A 26,392-nucleotide genomic window follows, 5' to 3' on the forward strand; every position below is an offset into this window, starting at 1 on the left:
TGGAGAATCTGAGATAACAAGGTGTAGAGCTAAATGAACACAGCAGGCCAGGCAGCAGAGGAGCAGGAAGGTTGATGTTTCGGGCCTAGACTTCACAGATGCTGCCAGACCTGCTGAACTTTTCTACCAACTTCTGTTTTTGTTCCATATCCCTCCAAAACCACTCCTATTCACGTACTTAGCCTAATGTCTTTTAAACATTATAATTGCACCCACATCCATCTCTTCAAGAAGTTCATTTTACACACAAACCACCCTCTAAAAAATTTGCGTTTGTGTCTTTTTCTAAATCTCTCTCCCTCAAACTTAAAGCGTGAGACCTAATCTTGAAATCCCCCATCTTAGGGAAAAGACAACACTATATATACACCCCTTATTATTTCATAAACTTGTACAAGGTTGTCTCTTAACCTCCTACGCTCCACTGAAAAAAGTCCAATTCTATCCAGTCTTTATAACCGAAACCTTCCATGTCCAGCAACATCCTGGTGAACCTCTTCTGAACCCTCTCCAGCTTCATTATACCCTTTCAATAACTGGGCTACCAGAACTGGATACAGCATTCCAGAAGAGGCCTCACCAATGTCTTGTCCAATTTCAACATGACTTCCGAACTCCTATGCTGGGAGGTCTTGCACAAGGTGCCACACAGGAGATTACTGACTAAGATAAGAGGCCCATGGTATTTGGAGCAAGGTGCTGGCATGGGCAAAGAATTGATGAACTGGCAGAAAACAAAGAATAGGATAATGGGTCTTTTTCAGGATGCAGCCAGGGACTATTTGAGTTCCACAGGGGTCTGTGTTGGGACGACAACCATTCATGTTATACATTAACGATCTGGATGAAGGAATGAGAGCTGCGTTGTTCAGACTGCAGATGACAAAGTTAGGTGGAGGGACAGGTAGTGTTGAGAGGAAGTGGAGAGGCAGCAGAAGGACTTGGGCAGTAAATGAGATGAGCAGATTTGGTAGATAGAATGGAAGGTGGGAGGTTATGCACTTTTAATAGGAAGAATAGGGGTGTAGACTATTTTCTGCAGGGAATTTTCTGTCAAAGGGGCTTGGAAGCCCTGGTTCAGGATTTTCTTAAGGTTAACAGGCAGGTTTGGCTGGCATTTAGAAAGACAAATGCACCATTCGTATTCATTTCTAGACAGCTAGAATAAAACAGCAGAAACGTACTGCCAAGGCTAGCTTGGCGCCCGAGGAGCAGTTGACGGCACTGGGCCTGTACTCGATTGAGTTTAGCAGGGTGAGGGTGGGATCTGAGTGAAAATTAAAGAACACTGGGTACAGCTGACATGCAGAAGATGCGTCCACCAGTAGGGCAGACTAGGGCCTGAGGGCATAGCATCAGAGTCAAGGGATGACATGGCAGACACACAGAGAGCGTGAGAAACACACGCACGCAGAGAGGGAGACGGGAGACAGCGAGAGACGGGAGACAGCGAGAGACGGGAGACAGCGAGAGACGGGAGACAGCGAGAGACGGGAGACAGCGAGAGACGGGAGACAGCGAGAGACGGGAGACAGCGAGAGACGGGAGACAGCGAGAGACGGGAGACAGCGAGAGACGGGAGACAGCGAGAGACGGGAGACAGCGAGAGACGGGAGACAGCGAGAGACGGGAGACAGCGAGAGCGCACACACAGAAAGAGGCAGAGACACACACGCACAGAGCCCGAGCAACAAGCATGCACAAAGGGAGAGCGGGAGGGACACATGCACAGTGAGCTTGAGACAGACACACACACACAGAAAGAATGAGAGCTTGTGAGAGACACGCATGCACACAGCAAGAGCGAGAGGCACGCACAAAGGGAGGGAGGGAGGGAAGGAGAGAAAACAAAGAACAAAGGAAATTACAACACAGGAACAGTCCCTTTGGCCCTCCAAGCCTGCGCCGATCGAGATCCTCTGTCGAAGCCTGTCATCTATTTTCTAAGGTTCTGTATTCCTTTGCTCCCTGCCCATCCATGCAGCTGTCCAGGTACTTCTTAAAAGACACTATCGAGTCTGCGTCTACCACCTCCGCTGGCAACACGTTCCAGACACCCACCACCCTCTGCGTAAAGAACTTACCACACATATCTCACTTAGACTTTCCTCCTCTCACTTTGAACTCATGACCCCTTGTAATTGAGTCTCCCACTCTGGGGGAAAAAGCTTCTTGCTATCCACGTTGTCTATGTCCCTCATATTTTTGCAGACCTCAATCAGGTCCCCCCTCAATCTCCGTTTTCCTAATGAAAACAGTCCTAATCTACTCAACCTCTCTTCATCGCTAGCACCCTCCATACCAGGCAACATCCTGGTGAACCTCCTCTGCACCCTCTCCAAAGCACCACATCCTTTTGGTGATATGGCGACCACAACTGTACACAGTACTCCAAATGTGGCCAAACCAAAGTCCTATACAACTGCAACATGACCTGCCAACTCTTGTACTCAATACCCCGTCCGATGAAGGAAAGCATGCCGTATGCCTTCTTGACCACTATTGACCTGCGTTGCCACCTTCAGGGAACAATGGACCTGAACACCCAAATCTCTCTGAACAGCAATTTTCCCCAGGACTTGTCCATTTACTGTATGCTTTGCTGGCGAATTAGATCTTCCAAAATGCATCACCTCACATTTGCCCGGATTGAACTCCATCTGCCATTTATCTGCCCAACTTTCCAATCTATCTATATTCTGCTGTAATCTCTGACAGTCCCCTTCACTATCTGCTACTCCACCAATCTTAGTGTCATCCGGAAAATTGCTAATCAGACCATCTACACCTTCCTCCAACTCATTTACGTATATCACCAACAACAGTGGTCCCAGCACAGATCCCTGTGGAACACCACTGGCCACAGGTCTCCGATTTGAGAACCGCTCTTCGACTACTACTGTCTCCTGTTGCCCAGCCAGTTTTTTTATCCATCTAGCTAGTACACCCTGGACCCCATGTGACTTCACTTTCTCCATCAGCCTGCCATGGGGAACCTTACAAACGCCTTACTGAAGTCCATGTGTATGACATCTACAGCCTTTCCCTCAATCAACTTTGTCACGTCCTCAAAGAATTCTATTAAGTTGGTAGGACATGACCTTCCCTACACAAAACCTGTTGTCTATCACTGATAAGCCCATTTTCTTCCAAATGGGAATAGATCCTATCCCTCAGTATCTTCTCCAGCAGGTTCCCAACCGCTGACGTCAGGCTCACTGACTGATAATTACCTGGATTATCCCTGCTACGCTTCTTAAACAAGGGGACAACATTAGCAATTCTCCAGTCCTCCGGGACCTCACCCGTGTTTAAGGATGCTGCAAAGATATCTGTTAAGGCCCCGGTTATTTCCTCTCTCACTTCCCTCCATAACCTGGGACAGATCCCATCCAGACCTGGGGACTTGTCTACCTTAATGCCTTTTAGGATACCCAACACTTCCTCCCTCCTTATGCCGAATTGACCCAGAGTAAGCAAATATTTATCCCTAATGTCAACATCCGTCATGTCCCTCTCCTTGGTGAATACTGATGCAAAGTACTCGTTAAGAATGTCACCCATTTTCTCTGACTCAACGCATAACTTACCTTCTTTGTCCTTAAGTGGGCCAATCCTTTCTCTAGTAACCCTCTTGCTCTTTATCTACGAATAAAAGGCTTTGGGATTTTCCTTAATCATGTCTGCTAAAGATGTCCCTTTTAGCTCTCAATTCCTCATTTCAAATTCGCCCTACATTCCCGATATTCTTCCAAAGCTTCGTCTGCCTTCAGTCACCTTGACCTTATGGATGCTTCCTTTTTTCTCTTAGCTAGTCTCACAAATTCACCTGTCATCCATGGTTCCCTAATCTTGCCATTTCTATCCCTCATTTTCAGAAGAACATGTCTCTGCTGCACGCTAATCAACCTCTCTTTAAAAGCCTCCCACATATCAAAATGTGGATTTACCTTCAAACAGTTTCTCCCAATCTACTTTCTCCAGATCCTGCCAAATTTTGGCATAGTTAGCCTTCCCCGAGTTTGGAACTCTTCCTTTAGGACCATTCTCATTTCTGTCCATGATTATTGTAAAACTTATGGAATTGTGGTCACTATTTCCAAAGCAGTCCCCTACTGTAATTTCAACCACCTGGCCGGGTTCATTCCCCAACACCAGGTCCAGTATGGCCCCTTCCCGAGTTGGACGACATAACTACTGCACGAGAAAACCCTCCTGGATGCTCCTTACAAATTCTGCTCCATCTAAACCCCTAACATTGAGTGACTCCCAGTCGAGGTTGGGAAAATTAAAATCTCCCATCACCACCACCCTGCTGCTCCTACACCTTTCCATAATTTGTTTACATATTTGTACTTCCATCTCACACTCGCTGTTGGGAGGCCTGTAGTACAGCCCCAACATTGTTACTGCACCCTTCCTATTTCTGAGTTCTGCACATATTACCTCACTGCTCAAGTTCTCCATAGTGCCCTCCTTCAGCACACCTGTGATATCGTCTTTGACCAGTAATACAACTCCTCCACCCCTTTTACCTCCCTCTCTATCCCGCCTGAAGCATCGACATCGTGGGGCATCTCGTTGCCAATCATGCCCTTCCCTCAACAAAGTCTCAGTAACAGCAATAACATCATACTCCCAGGTACCGATGCAAGCCTCAAGTTCATCTGCCTTATCTACTACACTTCTCGCATTAAAACAAACGTACCTCAGACCACCTGTCCCTTCGTGTTCATCATCTGCTCCCTGCCTACACTTCCCTTTAGTCGCGCTGACTTCATTATCTAGCTCCCTACAGACTTTAGTTACTACCTCCTTTCTGTCCAATATTTGGTTCCCATCCCCCTGCCACATTAGTTTAAACCCTCCCCCACAGCGTTAGCAAAAGCACCCCCAAGGACAGTGGTTCCAGTGCGGCCCAGGTGTAGACCGTCCAATTTATAGTCTCATCCTCCCCAGAACCGGTTCCAATGTCCCAAAAATCTGAACCCCTCCCTCCTGCACCAACTCTCAAGCCACGCATTCATCCTGGCTATTCTTTCATTTCTGCTCTGACTAGAATGTGGCACTGGTAGCAATCCTGAGATTACTACCTTTGAGGTCCTACTTTTTAAACTTAGCTCCTAACTCCCTAAATTCTGCTTCAAGGACCTCTTCTCATTTTCTACCTATATCATCGGTGCCCATATGCACGACAACTGGCTGTTCACCCTGCCTCTGCACAATGTTCTGCAGCTGATCTGAGACATCCCTGACTCGTGCACCTAGGAGGCAACGTACCAATCAAGAGTCGCGTTTTTGACCACAGAACCGCCTATCTACTTGCCTTACAATTGAATCCCCAATGACAATAAGCCCTTTCACTCTTTTTCCCGCCCTCTGTACAGCAGAGCCAGCCACGGTGTCATGAACCTGGCAACTGCTGCCTTCCCCTGGTGAGCAATCTCCCCCAGCAGTATCCAAAACGGTATACCTGTTTTGAAGGGAGATGGCCGCAGGGGACACCTGCAATGCCTTCCTGCTACTTCTCTGCCTTTTGGTCACCCACTCCCTTCGCCCCTCAGCAATCCTAATCTGCGGTGTGTCCAATTCGCTAAGCGTGCTATCGACGGCCGCCTCAGCATCACGTATGCTCCAAAGTGAGTCCATCCGCAGCTCCAGAGCCGGCAAGCGGTCTAACAAGAGCTGCAAATGGACACACACCCGCACAGGGGAAGAGGGGAGGCACACACCCGCATTGGGGGGGGGGGGGGGGGGGGGGGCGCGTGGCGGGGGGGGGGGGGGGGGGGCACACAGAGACACATTAAAAAGTCGGATCCCTAAGCATTCCCTGGATACCTCAAGGTCCCACATGCTAGTCAGGACAGAAATAATACATGGCTGGAAAGATAATACAGGATTGAGGATTTTATCCTGTGTTTGCATTTGAACTGTTTCTGGAGTATTTGGGACCTGTTCAAACTGGACAGTCTGTACCTCAAAAGGACTAAAACATTGGCTGAAATATCATGATGAAAAGGGGGAGGGGTACTATTTCTGTTGGTGACAGTTTAAATTAGGCTGGCAGCGTTAGAAACTCAAGCAAAAGGTTCAGAAGGAAGTGAAACAAATTGGAAGTGGATTTAGAGTTTTATTGACTATGGAACAGATAAAACAAAAGCTAGTAAACAGACAAGAATTTCCCTGTTAATAAAATGTGAGGCTGGATGAACACAGCAGGCCATGTGTTCATCCAGCCTCACATTTTATTATCTTGGAATCTCCAGCATCTGCAGTTCCCATTATCTCTGAAGAATTTCCCTGTGATTTGTGGCATATAGTTCCATCTCCTCTGTTCTGTAATGTAATCACACAATAAACATTAACGTGTGTTTTTTTTAAATTTCTTTTTAGGTAAAGTAGCATAAATATCACAAACAGTATAGGTGTATTTGTCTGAATTTTAAAGTTTTCATCCTAAGTATTTTTTGAGTGAGATTCATGGTGACCAATGCTGCATGGCTCAAGGCAACTTTTCTCACAAAACATTCTACGCTTGACTTCATTAATTACTTAACTGGGCTCATCTCACATAGCTGCACAACAGGAGAGGTGGAAGTAGTCAACGCTGCCAGAACCTTGTGACATTCATGTTGCTGGCACAATCTTTAAAGCTGTACACAACTCAGAAACTGCAAGCCAGAAACTGACCCCCACACTAACGCTTTAGCCGCTACATTCAAGTCACATCCCAGAAACTGAAGTGAGCTCTTGGAGGTGCTGGTGGACAGTGAAATTGTGGTGAGAACAGCCGCACTTTATCCAGGTCAATCGAAACTATGTCACACTACCTTACCCAGACAGCAAAAATACAGATAGAGACACAGGTCACTGCAGTGTCCCACTGTAAGATGCAGAACGCAGCAAGTTATGGTCTTCACCTACTGCCACCATAGCCTTCTGGTAGGTATTTGCTCAGCCACCACTTAATCTAACTGTGCCACTGGATCAGTCTCTCACCAAGGCTAACAAACGCCCAATACCCAATTGCATGCGTCCCCTCCACTCAAAAGGCTCTTCCCTACCTCATCCTTGAAAAACTAACCACTCCTGCCTTCTGCAATTCCCACACACTCGCTGGGCACACCTCACCAACTCTTCTGTTCCTGCATCAGCACTACTGGCTCTCCCACCTACTCCCATTGTACTCAATCCTTTCCTTTGTCTCGGGGGGGGAAAAAAAAAGCGGTTCACACCTGCCACAGAGGGCCAACACCAGCAGGATGGGATGGTTGACTTAAGGCTCTCAAAACATAATAAGAGAAAAAGTGCCAGAGAAGTACACATACGAGGGGGAAGGAGACTCTTCAATCAGCAAACAATCTTCATGCTTTCTTCTGTGCTGCTAAATCACACTCCTTTTCAATTACCATCAATATTAATGCATTCTTAACCTGCACAAAAATTTATCCTTCTTACACAACTAATTCTTTCTCTTCTGCAGGTACTAGTGGCATCAATGACCACAGGATCTGAAGAGACAGAAACCGAAGACCCTCAGTTCCACTCCACTTCCAAGGAAGGAAGCCGCAAATCCTCAAAGGATGCACCAGCAAGGCTTTCGCCTGTACCCTCCACGTCACTAATTTCTATAAGCATACATCACTGACATGTTTTTGCAACAGGCTGAGGAAGAAACAATGCAATTCTCTGGCACTCAGGACTAACAAAGACCAGACACCTGTTCAGAACCTGGCAGAAGATGATCCCATAGACGTGGTCATGAATGATTTGATCAAACTGCTCTGATAAGCACCAACAGCAGGAAGGTTTATTAAAGGCAGTCGGTAACCTGGTTCAAAAGAAAGCAAGAAGGCAAAAACATTGTCAGGACCATGCCAGCTCTGGCATTCATGCATCTAGATGTCTCAATGGAAAGGTTGATGACCACTCTGTATCTGCTTGATTTAACAGGGATCTCTACCACCATAGGCCAGGCAGCATCAGAGGAGCAGCAAAGTTGATGTTTCAGGTCAGGACCCTTCTCCAGAAATGCAGAAGGGTCCCAACCCACAACGTCAACTGCTCTGCTCCTCTGATGCTGCCTGGCCCGAGGCGCTCCTCCAAATGCACATTATTATTTCTGACTCCAGCATTGGCAGTTCTTACTATCTCTGTACCCCTATAGGTGCTCAGCATCATAAGCAAAGAGAGAGGGAGGAAAATAAATCTCAATCTCATTCCAGGTGCCCTTCGTCTCAGGGGAACAAGTTGGTGCCATCGGTTACCAAGAAGGAGGAACCATACAGAGGACCCCACTAAAGGTGGCTGGCACCTCCATCTGCCTGCATGGCAAAACCTTCAGTTCTAGATGAGGAAGATGAGCCTGCATCTAGGCAGGAAACTCTAAGCATTCACTGTCCCTCAACCTGATCACGTTAGGGATGACTGCCCAAATCTTCAAATGTCAAGAGGACCAACTACAAGTTACAGGGTCCTTTTGCCCTGAACTACAGACATCAGAATTGCAATTTCTCATAATGGGACAGAATGGAAGTCCAAAACCCAAAGCCGTAAAAGGTACGGCTGACATAATTGTAAATGACCTTGGACTTTTTTTAAACAACTCTTGAGCGTTCATGTTGCTGTTAGATCTGGCAAAGTTACACCCACGTGAAACAAGAAGCTCTTCAGACTTCCCAAGGATGAAAAATGCAATGTCTAAGCGTTTGTCATCCTTCACGAGATGTTGACTTCTTGGATGCTGACAACACAAAACATCCAGGATTTCCAATTATGTCATTTATTACTGTAGCCAAAGACAACAGAGGATATAAGTGGGATTCTGGGACCATGATAGGGGTTGCCCTGCATTTACCAATCCACACACATCCATCATGAGTGAAAGTACAGAATCAGTGACAATTCCACACAACTCTGCAGTGTTCATCTGATCTGTCAGTTTTTCAAGGGAGCACAGTGCCATTCAAGGCTGGGAGAGATAATAGATAGTTCACATGCCCATTCTCCCTAAAATGCAGGGAAGAAGAGCGATGAAAGTGCTGCTACTCTCAGATTCAACAGTGCCCTACAAGACGCTGAACCATTTTCTGGCGATTTAGCAGCCAATGCCTACTCTAATGTTGAAGACCAGCTAACAAATAAAAACGGTGAAAAAACATGCTGCCTGAGGATTCCTTTCAACCTATTGCACACTAGGAGTCCTTGCAGCATTTGTTTCTCCTATGTTGACAGAAGTGTCAAGATATGTGATATAGTTCTGCCTCACTGACTGTTGCTTTCTCTCGAATGATCAGCACAATCTGTAATGCATCGATATTTCTAAGCGAAATATCCAAAGACAAACATTATAACATAATAACATGAAGTACTTCAAACACACCCAGGTCCACGTACCATTTGCAATAAACAGGAGCGGATTACCATATAACCAGCAGAAATGTTAAGCTGTGAAATGAGTTGAAACTCAGCTCTTTCATCTGGAAGTAATTTTCAATTAAGGTTCTCTCTGGCTTCTTGCATTCTATGTATTTTTGTATCATGCTGTCTTGGATATCACTCCAAGTCATTGTCCTGATCCTCCTCCTCAAAAGATTGCTGCAGATTCTTCACTTAAGACATCCCAGATTTGTCAGCTCCAGTTGCGATGGGGACAGCATACTGCAATGATGCATGCAACACTTCTGGGCTATACTGCAATAGACTATTAGTGTGGTCAAGGCTCCAGACTTCATCCTAAAGAAGCTTACGGTACATTGCACGAGGGCCCTCTTGGAAGCACTGACAGCTTTGCACCTCTTCAAAGGACTTGACTAACACGTCATCATCCACGTTTAAAAGGGGTAGCTTTCGACTCACAGAAGCCATTTCTGCACTGCTCAAGGGTTGGAAAGGAGGCAAAACCTGGATAGTTCTCTGTTAATGTATTAGTAATAGCAGCTCCCAGGCTATCCAGCAGAGGCCTCAAAAATCTGTCATCGAAGATCCCATATCATTTGAAGATTGGTGGACTGGAAGTCTTTTCTGAAGGCTGACAACAGAACATTTTCAAAGCAATATGGATGAAGTCAATAATGCCCTGTACCTGTGGGAAGCCAAAGGTCAAAAATCCCACTGCTGCTCAACTCTCAGTCACAGGAGAAGGAAATACAGGTAGTTCTCCTAGAACTCAATTGTATTCTTGTGTGACGGTGCACATTAGAAAATCACTTTATAGGGAAAATCTCTGTAGAAAAATTACTGCACCCATACAGCAGAAAGTTTGTATTATCCAAGCAGCATCCACAATTCATCAATAGCGTTACAGCCAATTCGCATTAACAAAACACGTGTTATAGCAGAAATACCCATAAGCAACCATGATTTGGAGAGACTGGCTATTACATTACAGTTGCATCTGAGAGTCAAGAAATGGAGGTGTCACAAGTCCTCAGCTGCACCTTAAAAAGAAGCCACTGGTATAAAAATTCAGGGCAACTTAAACTTTGAAGTCCACCAGGTCATTAGGGCCACTGAATTCTTTTAAGCACAAGAACAGCTTCAGCAGATGACAATCTGGTGGTGACAACTTGCAACATCTTTAATTTGCACCTACACAGTTATAGAAAATAACAGCAAGGCCTGTAGTTCTGAGGTTGCATCATTCTCCTCTAACCTCCTTGGGGAATATTCACTTGCCACTTCCCCCTCTGGAGACTTGAAGCAGATACTGGAGGTTTGTTCTGGCTGGGCTTCCTAACGGAGTGATATTTGATTCCTCTTTTGATGCTATTATACTTGAAGAAAAATGACCAGGACTCCAACCATGGTGATTTTCATGTCAGATGCATTAGCAGAAAATTTGTGGGGAATTTTTGAAAAAAGTACCATTTCACCCACAGTACCTCAATCCTCACATCAATGAAATGAAGCAACATGTAATGCCATGACATGCTGTGTCCTGCAGGCTTCCCAAGGAGGTGGCTGTCATGTCTCCACAAGGAGGTATTCAACCATATCAAAGTGCATGTTGCACAGCCAAACTTTACATACTGCAGGATTCTACTCCTCCAAACGTAAGCCGACATGATAATGCCAAGAAAAGACTCCCTTCTACCTCAATTACATCCGCTTACAATTCAGAGTGCAAACGTGGTGGCTCCGAGCCCTGTCATCCAGTTAGAGTTACAAGAAGTTTCAGAAATGCCAAGCTCAGGTGACTTTTAGGTTACCTTGTCTGACTACATTTGGTTAGTTGACATGACTGAGGCAAATCAGTGTGAACAACATATTGGTCATGACTGTTTGCAGCCAGAATCTGTCATGTACATTCTTAGACAACGTGTTGATGAAGTACAATTTGATGTCAGGTGGATGCATAATGAAAAGCAATTGCCCCTAGAATGGTCTCACAATCAAACAATTTTACTCCACCCACTCAGCAAGTGTTAGCAGCTATTTTATACCATAGATGATAAAGATAAAGTTGTGATAGTCTTACCAGGCTTTAGAACAGCTCTCTCGTTAGAGGGAGATAACTAGTGGTGGTTGAACCAGAGCGCCATCACATTTCAGCAGAGAAGAGAGGTTGAAAAGGAGTCTCCTTCAAGGTCACCTCGGACAGAGCAGGAATTGAACCCACTTTGTTGGTAGGCACCACGCTGCATTGTAATTCAGACATCCAGCCAGCTATGCTAACTGACCCCCTATTGTTATTATATAACCAAGTTTAGACTGGAGATGACAAAGTTTCAACTTGATGAATGATCTGTAGCTTCCACCTGAGAGAAGCACTGGGGAGAATAATTTTGCACGCTCCCTTTTGCACTGCTGCCCCAGTGACCTTGCAAGCCTTTCCAGGTTTCCATTCAGCCCCTCGACATAACCATTAATGACCACAATTTATCCTTAGGGCGCATAGCTTTGAAAATTGCCATGCCACTCAAGCATTCACTTCACCCTTGTTGGGACCAGGAAATAGTGACTGGTGAAACCATGTTCTTTCTAATTTTGTATCAGATGCTGGAGAATCCCAGATTACAAAATGTAGAGCTGGAAGAACACAGCAGGCCAAGCAGCATCTTAGGCTCCTCAGATGCTGCATGGCCTGCTGTGTTCTTCCAGCTCTACACTTTGTTATCTCTCTTCTTCCTAATTTTGTTTTCTTCTGTGTGTACCTGAGAGGAAGAATGGAGTATTCAGGGATCTTACGCTGAAAACAGAGGTACACACAGGTCCAGACAAGCAAGCGGCATACTGTTGCTGCTGATGCCAGAGAGCTGGTCTGACATTCATGTCAGGGTGCTGTCTTGTTTCTCAGGGAGTAGCGAAGTGTTCGAAGTGGTCTACAAATCGTTGCTCTATCTAATGATGAGATGCAAACGCAAGGTTGTGTGTCAGCTGGAATTTTGCAGGCTTTTTGGGGTTGGAAGGGAAAAAATTTTCCCACAATCCCAAGACATGTTGACCTTTGTCTGGCTCTAATTTCAGAAAATGAAGTTTGAGTGGAAGGTGTGTTAGTGTGAGAGCATTTTCTGGGCAGTAAAGATAATTTACTTACGTTTGGTGTGATTAGACAAAACACAATGGTAGATCTAAAGTGAAATAGTTTAAATTGGGCAACAGTCAATTGTACTTTGCTGAAATGTGATTTGGCAAAAAGTGGAACAGATATTTAAAAGGTAAATCAGTAAATGCAGTGGGATGCAAAGAGAGCCGACAGCAAATATCTTCCCATTAAAATACAGGTGATTTCCAAAAGTTAGGCCATTACTGAATGTCAAAGAGTATATATTATATACGAAGAATAAAGCAAAATAGGAAAACTCATTAGTGATGCAAAACTCAAAGTATAGCAAGTGCAGGGTGAAGTTAAAAAGGAAATAGCCATGAATCTTAAATTATTTTCCACCTGCATTCATAAAATAAGGAGATTATGCGATGTGGCACCAATATTAGATGGTATAAACAGTGGGGGTGAATATTAAAGTATTTAACAGCTTTGACAAAAGATAAATCAACAGTCATGGGTAAAACGTATCACAGACTAAGAGAAGCCAAGGAAGAAATTGCAGAGGCTCTGACCATCAGTTTCAATACTGCCTGGCTGCAGCGTAGTGCTGAAGGACAGAAGGACTCACATTGTATCATTATAAGCATGAAGACCTGTGCTTCAGAATTAGCTGTTGCAATGCAAACTTACAAGACAGCCACTATCTGAGAATGGAAAATTGCTCAGATTTAACACATGCATAAAAAAGGAGGGCAAATCTAATCTGGCAAATAATGGCTCGTTTAGTCTACTTTCACTCATTAGCAAAGTGACAGAAGGTGTCATCAACAGTGCTAGCGAAATCCACTTGATGGGATCACTCAACTTCACAACTTATGAAGTAATTTTTTGCCAATAGGCCAAATTCTAGAGGTGAGTTGAGTGTTTTCCCACTACATCAAGATAGCAACTGATCCAAGTGTGGTATCAAGGAGTTCTGTGAAAACAGAATTCAATAAGAATTGGAGTGGAAAGTCTCCACTGGTTGAAAACATACCCAGAAGGAGAAAGGTTGTAGCTGTTGGAAGCCAGTCACCTCAAGGCATTACTCTGAACAATTCTTGTAGCAGTGCCTTCAGTCCAACAAAGTTCAGCTGCTTCATGAAGGACTTTCCCTCCATCATTTAAAAAAAAGGTTAGAAATGACATGTTTCCTGATTATTAAACTATGTTCAGTATCATTTGAGATAGCTCAGATACTGAAGCCCATGTACAACTGGACAAAATTCAGGCTTGAGCTATTAATTGGCAAGTGACCACTGTGGATCACGTGTCAGGCAATGAGCATCTGCAACGAGATAGAATCTAACCATCTTACTTTGACTTAAGAACGACAATTAATGAATCTCCAGCTATTAACATCCTCGACCAAAAGCTTGTCTAGACTAGTCATATAAATACTGCGGCCACAAGATGAGGTTAGAGTCAGAGAATCTACTATTGGGTAAATCATCCTGTCTCCCCATTTCCCCTCTGCAATCACAAAGCACAAGCCTGGAAAGTGATGGAAAGCTCTTCACTACTCCAATTCTCAACAAACAGCCTTGGTAACCATACAGCTGATCACATTTGATCAGTAAAACTAATGAAATACAGACATTCTTTTTAAGCATGGAATCTCAACACTCACATAGTTCACAAATATATTTTAACACTTCTGTGCAATTGTTACCAAAATTGCATGGTGAAAATCAGAATGCCACTTTTCTTTAAATTGTAGTGAATGCTTTGCACCCTTTGTAACTCAAGGATGGCAAATGCTTATTATGCAAGCAAATACAAGATGCAGATTTACCTACATTGAGCACGTAGGCTAAGGTGCTTTCTATTAATAGTCAGGGCATTGTTTAAAAAGATGTCACCATGACAGCAATTTTTATTGAACTCCAGCTGAGCAATTAAAACAAAGAAGAACTGCAGACACTGGAAATCGGAAACAAAAATTAACTGCTGGAGAAAATCAGGTCTGGCAGTATTTGGTGGACTGAAACTAAGCTTGTCCCATAACTTAAATAGCAAAGAAGAAAGTCTCAGATTTAATTCACAAGTGTGTTAAGCTGTGATCTCAAGCACAAAATTTACAACAGTCTTGACAAGACAAGGACAATGCCAGCAATTGCTCCCCACCAATGCCACACCATGAACTTGGCTGGAAAATTGAAAATGATAATGAAGTCCTGCCATTAAATTCAGCAGAATATCAATGATCCCAGGAATCTCACACCCCAACGTAATTCATTACTTGAAATATTTGTTAAGCAGGGGAGCACTACTGCTTGCATGAAGACAAACCAGAGCATACTTACTAAGATAATAAAATGTGAGGCTGGATGAACACAGCAGGCCAAGCAGCATCTCAGGAGCACAAAAGCTGACGTTTCGGGCCTAGACCCTTCATCAGAGAACTTGAGTGTAACTCTCTCAATTTTTCATTAGACGTATAGTTTAGAAAAGCAAAATTTCAAATGTTTGCTTACAGAACTCAATCAGCCAAGATTCTGTTCTTACTGTCCATATTATATCCCCAAACAAAGCACAGTTCATTATCTATAGATGATTGGTTGACACATTTCAAGCAATGTCCTCTCTGATGAAGGGTCTAGGCCCGAAACGTCAGCTTTTGTGCTCCTGAGATGCTGCTTGGCCTGCTGTGTTCATCCAGCCTCACATTTTATTATCTTGGAATCTCCAGCATCTGCAGTTCCCATTATCTCAGAGCATACTTACTGTTGTGTAATCCTCTTAGTATATTCAGTGACTGAAGAGGGCAAAGTTTCCATTAGTTATTACTTAATACACTAAGTTTTAACTTCAATCTCAGTTTCCCTGCAGGAATTTTCACTCTCTAAACTATGTTCCAGTCAGAAAGATGATTGGATCACAGGTATTTTCCATATCTGATTTTCACTAATAGCCATTATTGCAAAAAAGTGAACACCTGCATGTTTACTCTTGAAATGGAACATTGCACTACAACATGGATTCCAGTCTAAAAGACAGCCAAGAACACAACTCAAAAATGCTTGAAGTTTTTCAAAAAATGTGATAGAGGGTTTTGAGTACAGTGAACTCTGAGTGAAACTGTCAACATGCACCAGCAGTCAGGCACTTGTATCTTCAATTACTGGGCCACAGCAAATGTTCAAAAGTTAAAAATTGACCTGCGACACGATAAGCAATATTTCTTTAGTAATCAGCTACATTTAAAATTCAAGCAAAACTGATTATAGCCATGCAATGAGCGTCACAAATTATGAACCATCTGATCATTGAACTTCTATGAAAATACTTGACCCTCAAACTATCCCAGATGTCAGAAAATAATCACAACTGAACATGTGACAGAGCATAACTAACGCAGTAGAAACTTTTCTGGCATTGCCTCTAATCTGCATGCTAACAGTTTCAATGTCAAACACGATGAACTTTAAACTTACTGGGGACTTCAACATTGTACCAATACTCATCAATAAAACATGCATGGCTGTGTTTTCCTCTTTTTCCAAATTAGAATGCAAATATTACCTACGACTGTCTCAACATTTTCCAAGATGCAGATTTTCTTTTGTTCCCAGTTATCTGTGGAAGGATTTGAAATGTGTCAACCAATCATCTATAGATAATGAACTGTGCTTTGTTTGGGGATATAATATGGACAGTAAGAACAGAATCTTGGCTGATTGAGTTCTGTAAGCAAACATTTGAAATTTTGCTTTTCTAAACTATACGTCTAATGAAAAATTGAGAGAGTTACACTCAAGTTTCATGCTTTCAGCCAACTGAGGTATGCTGGAAGACACACAGAAAATAAGACAAAAGAATGCAAGAGCTAACAGACAGATTAGAAAAACCTAACTTCACGACTTCATTCTCCATTTGTTGAGATAAACCTAACAACTAAAATACGGATAGTGGTCAGCGGCTAGAATACTCACTTGCAAATTCAGAAGATTGTAGTTTCAAATACCTTACCCAGACTTGAGTCATCTCTCCAGTTTAATATCAAAGCAGTGCTGCATTAATTGTATTCTTGCTTTCCAAAGTGAGATTTTAAACTGAGATTTTAAACTCTGTCCTTTCTAGGAGCATAGCTAATTGAAAACAACATTACACTACTTGGAGTCTGTTCAGTGATATCTTGGTATTGGAAATGCCAAATGGAAAAGGTAAAGATACAGTAGGGTAAGTACTAACAGAGCAATGAGATTACTGAAGTACTGTACAACGAATCATAATCCACCAAATTAAAAAGGAAAGCCAAAAGTAATTTTCAATTAACTCAAGTTAAAGAATCTAATAGAACCTGGATTGGAAAAGCAGGTATCAAAGCTAGTGATTCCTGGGACACGAGTAGAAGGCAGTATTCCTGTCACGAATTGAACATGGAAAAGGAATCTGAGGTCATGGCTGAGCATTATACTCATTTTGCATATTCAGGCTAAGTCAAAAAAAGTAAAAATCAGGAAATATGATGGAATCAAGACAAGAGATCGGTGATTATTTGCTGTGACCAAATAGAATTGTTACATCATGACCAATATTAATATGCAAGATGGCTCAGGTTTTAAATTGAGCAAGTAAATGAAAAAAATTGCCAATGACTGTTAAAGCAAGAAGGTTGTTAGTGTGCATGTGGAAACTGAACACATGCGTTTGCATTTTAGTTAGCGCTACAAAGAGAGAATTTATATAAAGCAAGGAAATGCAACAATGCCCGAGTCACCTGGCAAAGAAGCCACTAGATCTGATGTATATTATACTGCAGACCAAAATGCAATGAGAAAACAGTACTGTAAAGATGGACTGTAAAAGAAAATACTCTGAGGGTTTGACAACTATGAAGGAAACAATGGAGAGATCAAGGAGCAGCAGCAAACCAAGTTTGCTCTATGCATAATTCCAAACTCTAATTGAGCAACATTCGAAAAGAGCAATCTCTGAAGTACTGTCATAGGGTTACAGCAATACCAAATGCTTACCTTGAGGCTTCAGCTCAGCCTTCAGTTCAAAGATTAAAAGTTTAATCAACCAAGCTAAGTTGACACAATGTTAAAGCCCATACAATAGAACCGACAGTAGCGGAATGGACAGGTACAAAGTTGGCTATTTGACACAAAGTAGTGAAGAATGATGTTTTTCAGCCTGGAGGAAGGTATGCAGCATCATTCGAGGGATTGCTTTTTGCACCATTGCTTATCTTGATGACTATCAGTGTGTACATGAACTATAATTTCAAAATATCAGCTGACAATAAACTTGGAACCGTGTGCACACAGAGTTTTGAGCCTCAAGACAACATAGAAAGGCTCGTGGAATGGGTGGACGTGTGGGAGCTGAAATTTACCACAGATGTCAGTATTTCAGTTAAACTTTGACGACTCCAACAATGACAGACGTATATGAATGCAAAATCTGATGGTAGTTGCTATTTTGAAATACGAAAAAATACATTATGCTAATGTTACACTGTTTATTCAATATATTAATCATGCATAAATAACTTGAATTATGAGAGGATCAAATTCCCTGTAAAACCTTGTCAAATTAAATTGTCTTCAGCATCCAATAGTTTAGAGAATTCAGTGTTCGTCTGGCTATGATGTATCATTAAGTTTTGTTCTGGAGCAGTTGTGATGTTTTCATTTCAGAATTATCCCATGAAAAAAAATCATCTTCCTCACCATCAAATTAACCAATTTTCTGATTAATCCATTGACAGTTTGTACAGCAACAGCATCCCACAAATTGATGTCAAAACCCCAAGTATACATACATGTGCTCTTTGTGAAGGTCTTCTCTCCATCAAATATCCACTTAATCCATGCTACAAAATATGATCCTTGTATGGCTTGCTGAAGAACACATCTAAACAGTTCACCTACAGCTGGCAGCATCCCTGCATAACTACAATTTGAATAAAATTTCTTTGCAGAAGCGTCTTCATCTCATTAGTTATATAGGACCTAAATAGCGTCCACCAAAATACGCTGCACTATGTACGCAGGCCACTGGGATTCCTATTCAGACATAATTGATCCTCATTTAATCACTGTCATGATCATACATGAAAACTCCAGCAAGACACTTCATTTTCAGCAAGGTCTTGCATTTGTAAATTATAATAGGCTTTAACTTCATTCTGATCGGCATGCAGGTTGGAATCACTGTAAATCTCATTGTGCCATGTGGTTTCATTTTAATTGTTTTTGAACCTTAGCACAATTCAGTGGCTAGGCACACAAAACAAAAGAAAAAACCAAGAGTCACCAAAACTGTCAATATAATACTGTAAAAAGCACTATTTTTTGTTGCTGTCTGATGGTGAATTGCCAGAAAGTTGAGTGAAGGCCTTTTGGCAACCTGAACAATTTTGACATTCTACTGAAATGCAACACATTTGCTTCATAAATCAGGTACACCGTCTGGCTGTGCTCTGAAATCTTCGTTGGAATCAGGGTTTCAGGGTTTGTTTTGCCTTACGTAACAGTGTATGTACATAGTGGGAGGTAATGGTCTCAGGATGACATCACATGACTATAAATCCAGGCAGCCAAGTAAATGGTTTGGGACTTGGTTTGAATCTTGCCAAAGCAGACTGTGGAATTGATTTCCGTTTGAGAAATCTTCAATTAATACTTCAAATGACGACCATGAAACCATTGTCGATTGTCACAAAAACTCATACTGATGACCTTTGTGGAAGGAAACCGTCACCCTTACCTGCTCTGGTCGACATGTTAATCTAAATCCACAGCAACACAGTTGACTCTTAACTGTCCTTTGAGCAATTAGGGATGGGGCAATAAATGCCAGCCCACCCAGTGACGACCACATCCATGAATGAATTTTTAAAAATTATTATTGAGAAAACGTTCTGACAATTTCCAAGGATCATCCTCAAACATGTTCATCAAGCTCAAGTCAATGCATGGTCCCTGTACACATGATGTATTCAGTCCTGGGTTGGTGGCTGCTGCTGCTGTTCGGTCCAGAGTTTGAGTTGAAAACATCTATTTTTCCACAGGGATAGTGGGAACTGCCGATGCTGGAGAATGTGAGATAACAAGGTGTAGAGCTGGACGAACACAGCAGGCCGAGCAGCATCAGAGGAGCAGGAAAACTGATGTTTTGGGTCTAGGTCCTTCTTCAGAAATGGGAGAGGGGAAGGGGATTCTGAATTAAATACGGAAAGAGGGGGAAACAGATAGAAGAGGGATAAAGGAGAATAGGTCGAGAGGAGACAGATTGGTCGAAGGCGGGGATGGAGTCTGTAAAAGGTGAGTGTAGGTGGGGAGTTAGTATGGGGGTAGGTCAGTCCAGGGAAGACGCAAAGGTCAAGGAGGCAGGATGAGGCTAGTAGGTAGAAGGTGGGTGTGGGGCTTGAGGTGGGAGGAGGGGATCGGCGGGAGGAAGGATGGACTGGTTAGTGGGGGCAGGGACAAAGTGAGCTAGTTTTGGGATGCGGTCAGGGGAGGGGAGATTTTGAAGCTTGTGAATTCCACACTGATACCATTGGGCTGCAGGGTTCCCAAGCAAAATGAGGTGCTGTTCCTGCAACATTCGGGTGGCATCGTTGTGGCACTGGAGGGGGGCCAGGATGGACATGTCGTCCAAGGGGTGGGAGGGGGAGGTGGAGTGGTTTGCGACTGTGACGTGCAGTCGTTTGTCACAAACTATGCTTAGGTGTTCCGCAAAATGGTCTCCAAGCCTCCGCTTGGTTTCCCCAATGTAGAAGAGGCCACATCGGGAACAGCGGATACAGTATACTACAATAGAAGATGAGCAGGTGAACATCGGTTTGATGTGGAAGGTCTTCTTGGAACCTGGGATGGGGGTGAGGGAGGTGGTGTTGGGGTAGGTGTAGCACTTCCTGCGATTGCACGGAAAGTGCCGGGGGTGGTGGGCTGGTGGGGAGCAAACAAGGGAGTCACAGAGAGAGTGGTCTCCCCAGAAGGCACATAAAAGGGTGCGGAGGGAAAACGTCTTTGGTAGTGGGGTCAGAGCGCAGATAGCAGAAGTGCCAGAGGATGACGTGTTGGATCCGGAGGTTGGTGGGGTGGTACGTGAGGACAAGGGGGATTCTGTTTTGGTTGTTCTTGCGGGGAGGGGTTGTGAGGGGTGAGTTGTGAGAATGCGAGCGATGCGGCCAAGGGCATTTTCAACCTCTGTGGAGGGGAAGTTGCGGTCCTCAAAAAACGAGGACATCTTGGACATCCGGGAGTGGAATGCCTCATCTCAGGAGTAGACGTAGCGGACGCAAAGAAATTGGGAATAGGGGATGGTATTTTTGCAGGACGGTGGGAGAAAAGAGGTGTATTGTAGGTAGCTGTGTGAGTCGGTAGGCTTGAAATGGATATCAGTTTTGAGATGATTGCCAGAGATGGAAAGAGAGAGGTCCAGGAAGGAGAGAGGGGTATCGGAGATGGTCCGGGTGAACTCGAGGTTGGGGTGGAAGGCGTTGGTGAAGTGGATGAACTGTTCGAGCTATGTGTAGGAGCACGAGGCAGCGCAAATACAGTCATCAATATAACAGAGGAAGTGGTGGGAATAGGGCCAATGTAGCTTCGGAATTGGGATTGTTCCTGGAATGGTATCCTGGAATCCACCTGGAAACGGATATTAATTTCAAGCCTACCGACTTCCACAGCTACCTAGAATACACCTCCTCTCACCCACCTTCCTGCGAATAGGCCATCCCCAATTCCCGATTTCTTCAAGTCCGCCACATCTGCTCCCAAGATGAAACATTCCACTCCCAGACATCGAAAAGTCCTTGGTTTTCAAGGACCGCAACCTCCCCCCTACAGAGTTCGAAAACGCCCTCAACCACGTCGCTCGAATTTCCCGCAACTCATCCCTCACAACCCCTCCCCGCAAGAACAACTAAAACAGAATCCCCCTCGTCCTCACGTACCATCCCACCTACTTCCAGATCCAATGTGTCATCCTCCGACACTTCAGCCATCTGCAATCTGACCCCACTACCAAAGACATTTTTCTCACCCACCCTTGTCTGCCTTCTGGGGAGACTACTCTTCCATGACTCCCTTGTCCGCTCCACGCTCCCCACCAGCCCCACCACTTTTCCCTGCAATTGCAACAAGTGCTACACCTGCCCCCATACCACCTCCCTCACACCCATCCCAGGCCCCAAGATGACTTTCCACATCAAACAGATGTTCACCTGCACATCTACTAATGTGGTATACTGTATCCACTGTTCCCGATGTGGCCTCCTCTACATCAGGGAAACCAAGCGGAGGCTTGGAGACCACTTTGTGGAACACCTCCCTTTGGTTTGTGACAAACGACTACACCTCCCAGTCGCAAACCAGCAGAAGTCCCCCTCCCACTCCTCAGATGACATGTCCATCCTGGCCCCCCTCCAGTGCCACAACAATGTCACCTGAAGGTTGCAAGAACAGCACCTCATTTTGCTTGGGAACCCTGCAGTACAATGGTATCAATAGGGATTTCACAAACTTCAAAACCTCCCCTCCCCCCGACCGCATCCCAAAACCAGCCCAGCTTGTCCCCGCCACCCCCCCCAACCAGTCCATCCTTCCTCCCACTGATCCACTCCTCCCACCTCCACCTCCTACCTACCAGTCTCATGATGCCTCCTTAACCTGCCCGTCTTCCCTGAACTGACCTACCTGAACTCCCCACCGACATTCACCTTACTGGCTCCATCCCCACGTCTTTGACATATCCGTCTCCTCTCCACCTTTCTACTCCTTTATCCATTTTCCATCCGCCTCCCCCTCTCTCCCTGATTATTTCAGAATCCCCTTTCCCTCCCCCATTTCTGAAGAAAGGTCTGGACCCAAAACATGAACTTTCCTGCTCAGCCTGCTGTGCTCAACCAGCACTACACCTGGTTATCTACTTTTGCACAGGTCTTTTCAACACAGCAAGACCACCTCGAGGATTTGTTAGTTAAATCGTGTCCATTATTTTTAAAAACTGCAAGGGTCTAAAGAGGACATGTTGCTTTGGAACTCATAGCCCTAAAATTTCAGTTGGTGACCCCAATGGGATGCCATGTTATTGGGTATCTTCTTTTAGGTATGATTACTGCTTCTACCTTGCTTGCAGTAGTTTTCCACTAATACTGCCTCGATATAGCACATTTGACACAAGCAAGTGTATGATCCTTAGCCTGAATCCAGATGCATACTTCATTTGTTTTGTTGAAAGTCTTACTTCCCTTTGAGGGGTTTGCCACACGGGTCTGCTTTGTAGACATATCTCAAATTTCCACAAAACCTGCAACATAGCCTATACTGTCGGCTCAATCCCATGCAAATGTGAATACAGCGTATCATAGTCAGGAAGATTTGGTGGCAGTGGGGGACTCTGTTGCTGTGAGGTAGGCTCATATGTCAAGTTTATGCAAAAGCATTATTTTTGGCCTTGTAAAACTGGGTTGTTTATCATCAGATTGACTGGTACCCCACAACCTACATGTGGAAAAGAAGAAACAGACAACATAGAACGAATGAAAAACATTGCTAAAAGTAGTGCAGGGACAGAGGGGTCCAGAGGTACATGTGCACAAATCTGTTGATGGCAGGACAACAGGTTATGAAAGTTGGTTTTAAGATGTGTGGGATACTCGGTTTAAGGAACATAAAGCAAACTTTTATAAGCACTCTGTTTTGGCCTCAACGGGAATATTGTATCCAATTCTCAGCACTACACTTGGGAATGTTCTTTCCAAATCCCCAGTTTGCCACTCACTCCAAAATCTACATGCTCAAATTGCCATATTTACCCATATTGACCTTCAAGAAACAGATATGGAAACCACGTGGGCAGAATGAAATTCACTATGCATGTCTGCTCTCAATTTTTGTGTGAGGGGAAAACTTTTTTGTAATATAAGCACAATGTACCAATCATATTTTAAAAAAAGCCATCACCTACAGTGATGTTTCAAAGTGAAAGCAGACATCGTAAAATAAAGAGGCAAAGAAACAAGTTTTTTTCCAATGTCTCGTGGTGGCACAGTGGTTAGCGCTGCTGCCTCATAGCATCAAAGATCCAGGTTCAATCGCAGCCTTGGGTGACTTTCTCCTCATGTCTGTATGGGTTTTTGCCAGATGTTCCCATTTCCTCCCACAGTCCAAAGATATGCAGCTAAGGGTCACTGCCATGCTAAACTGTCCCACAGTGCGCATAGATGGATAAGCAAGGTGGATTAGTCATGCTTAATGCAGTTATGGGGATGGGTCCCCCCCGCCATGGGTTAGTTGAGATGTTCTTCAGAAAGTCAGTGCAGACTTGATGCACCATGGCTTTTATCTGCAGTGTAGAAATTCAATTATCCTCTTGAACAAACATCTGTACTATAGCGATGCACAATTGAAGTAAATTAAATACATTCCTATTTTTGAGATGCTAACTGAAACACTAAAATTTCTGTACAAATTTAAACATTGTTTAGACTCAAAGACCATACATCAGTGCAAAAGTCAACTAATGAACAATATGAACGTTCTAAAATTTCACACATTCCAAGTGTCAGATGAAATAGGGCAAGAGGTTGATGTAGCCATTTCACATTAATAAAAACTGTTTATGTAATTAAACAAAATGGACTCTGTATTACAAGACAGCGTCTGATGGGTATAGTTAATGATCCTAAACAGGCAGTCTTACAAAATGGCTAAACTTTCCTTCTATTGCTAACACATCATGAAGTGATAAAGTGCACCAAATGCGTGATTTGAAAAGCAGTAAACGCAAAATTCTTTCTTCTGTAACTCAAAAAATAAACTTTTTCAGTCATATTTTCATTAGGACAGTACCACTTTTACACGTGGACAATCTATGATGTTCACCGAATTAGCTGCATTATAAACGAGGGCATTGACAGAGCTGACTTTAAAACACGATTTGCGAACTCCTGCGACATGACAAACACTGGAGTTAGCTTTCACCAAGCATCCACGGAGAGGAGGATCACGTGAAGCCACTTTTTTTTTGGGGGGGGGGGAAGAGAATCAATTAAGAACTCTTACCCCAAGACTCCCTCGCTGTAGTTCCGGCTTTTCCAGGGAGTTCCGTTGTAATGGCCATTTCCAGACAGGAGGCTGTAGTTTAACCCGAAAGTGCTTGCCTTGTTGTCCCGTTTCCTCTTATTGCCCGTGCCACTGGTCCTATTGCTGTTGTCGGGGTAGCCCTTCCTGCAGCCACCTTCTCCTGGGCTAGCTGAGAAGTTAGTGTTATTTGCGCTGGGCTCGAGTGGGAGGAAATCCCTCTGAACGCCTAAGTCCCCTCCTCCCTGGCTGCTCCTATCCCTCAACATAGTCTCGGTGCCCACACTCGTCGCTGCCGTCGCCGTTGCCGCCGCACAGTTATTATTAAAGAACAGATTCCTCAGCCCTTGCGTCGTTTCCCAAATTTGCATCCACAAAATGTTGGCAGGTCCGAGCTGTTCTGGCTGAAACCAGGCTACTCTCGGATCCATCAAACGAGGACGAGGTTAATACTCACTGAAAACGAGCGTCTGTTCGTTTTCTCTTTCTCCTCACCCTCCGCTCGGTCTCTAATAACCTTGTTCTCTTTCTCTCCCTCCCACCATCCGTCAGCTCCTCTATCTTGTCGGATACCCCCGTCAGCTTGTCACCGGGCCGGAACGAGAACAATCTCAACAGCAATGGCGACAGACGCTTCACTGCACATGCGCGCAGCGTGCCCTGACCGCCGTATGACTCGCGAGCTGGAAGCTGCGAACTCCTCGCGCAACAATTGGCCGCCCGTTGTGATGTCACGGCGACGAGGATGTTACGCGACAAAGAAAGGGTCTCGCGCCTACGTTCTTTTTTTCGGTTTATTTTCGAACGGTCTTTTTCACGCCTCAGATCCCCCCGACGTCCAACCGCCCTCCCGAAATGCCGCGCCCCCCACATCAACACACTGTCCTTCCCCCCACCTCCATAATCACTCTCACCCCTGCACACACTGTCCCTACCGCACATCTTAACTGTCTCCCCCCCACCCCCATTGCCCTCGCACTTAGCCCGCAGGGGCCCCACCCATTACCCTGGCACTCTGCCCTCACTGCCCCCCCATTGCCCTGGCACTCGGCCCTCACTGCCCCCCCATTGCCCTGGCACTCGGCCCTCAGTGCCCCCCCCCCATTGCCCTGGCACTCGGCCCTCACTGCCCCCCCCATTGCCCTGGCACTCGGCCCTCAGTGTCCCCCCCCATTCTTCTCGTACTCAGCCTTTACTATGTTGTTGGATTACAATGCTATGACTGACATGATGACCTACTTTGATTTCCAAGCTATTCTGTTTCACTTCAGATATTCAATGTCAGCATTTGAGTTCTTAATTATAGGTAAATGTGAAAGATGCAAACTGGTAGTTCAGCAATGTCTTAGTGCACCACTGTTGAGTAACCCTTGTACTTAACTGGCACTAATGTCAACGACACAATCGAAGCTAATGGTGACATGGGACAAGTCAATTACAGAATTAAATCTAGTTTGATAGATCATATGTTTATTTTTTGTCATTGGTGACTAACTACGTTGTTAACAATGATTTCACACAATGCTGCAGATGTTCTTGAACAAAACATACATTTTTCTAAACCAAACAAAAATAAAGCTATTTAAAGGGAATTAGAAAGAGCCTTAAAACATTAAAACGACGTTCAACTTGTTTCCCAACAGTATCCTTTAGAGACTCAAAGCACACAGAAGTATCACTATCTCTTTAAACTTTATATAACTGATTGCCCCAGTCAAACTTGCCCTTTGCTGGAATCTAAAGGACTGTCACTCCCTCGACATTCAGCTGAACTACTCATGCAGGCCAATGCTCATTATCCTGGCAGCCATCGTGACCC

General features: G+C 44.2%; 1 protein-coding gene across 2 annotated transcripts in view; it reads right to left on the reverse strand.

The window, feature by feature from the left end:
• The window catches only part of tent4b (terminal nucleotidyltransferase 4B), an 80,220-nt gene extending 54,991 nt beyond the window's left edge, over window positions 1–25,229 (reverse strand). For both annotated transcript variants that reach the window (XM_048546421.2, XM_048546420.2), the window contains exon 1: window positions 24,556–25,229. In XM_048546421.2, coding sequence (XP_048402378.1) covers window positions 24,556–25,004 — 449 coding nt within the window. In that variant the 5' untranslated portion in view covers window positions 25,005–25,229. The remainder of the gene's footprint in view (window positions 1–24,555) is intronic.
• Window positions 25,230–26,392: the final 1,163 nt, after the last annotated feature.

This window comes from Stegostoma tigrinum, chromosome 16, assembly GCF_030684315.1.
Source record: "Stegostoma tigrinum isolate sSteTig4 chromosome 16, sSteTig4.hap1, whole genome shotgun sequence".
Taxonomy (NCBI): Eukaryota; Metazoa; Chordata; class Chondrichthyes; order Orectolobiformes; family Stegostomatidae; genus Stegostoma; species Stegostoma tigrinum.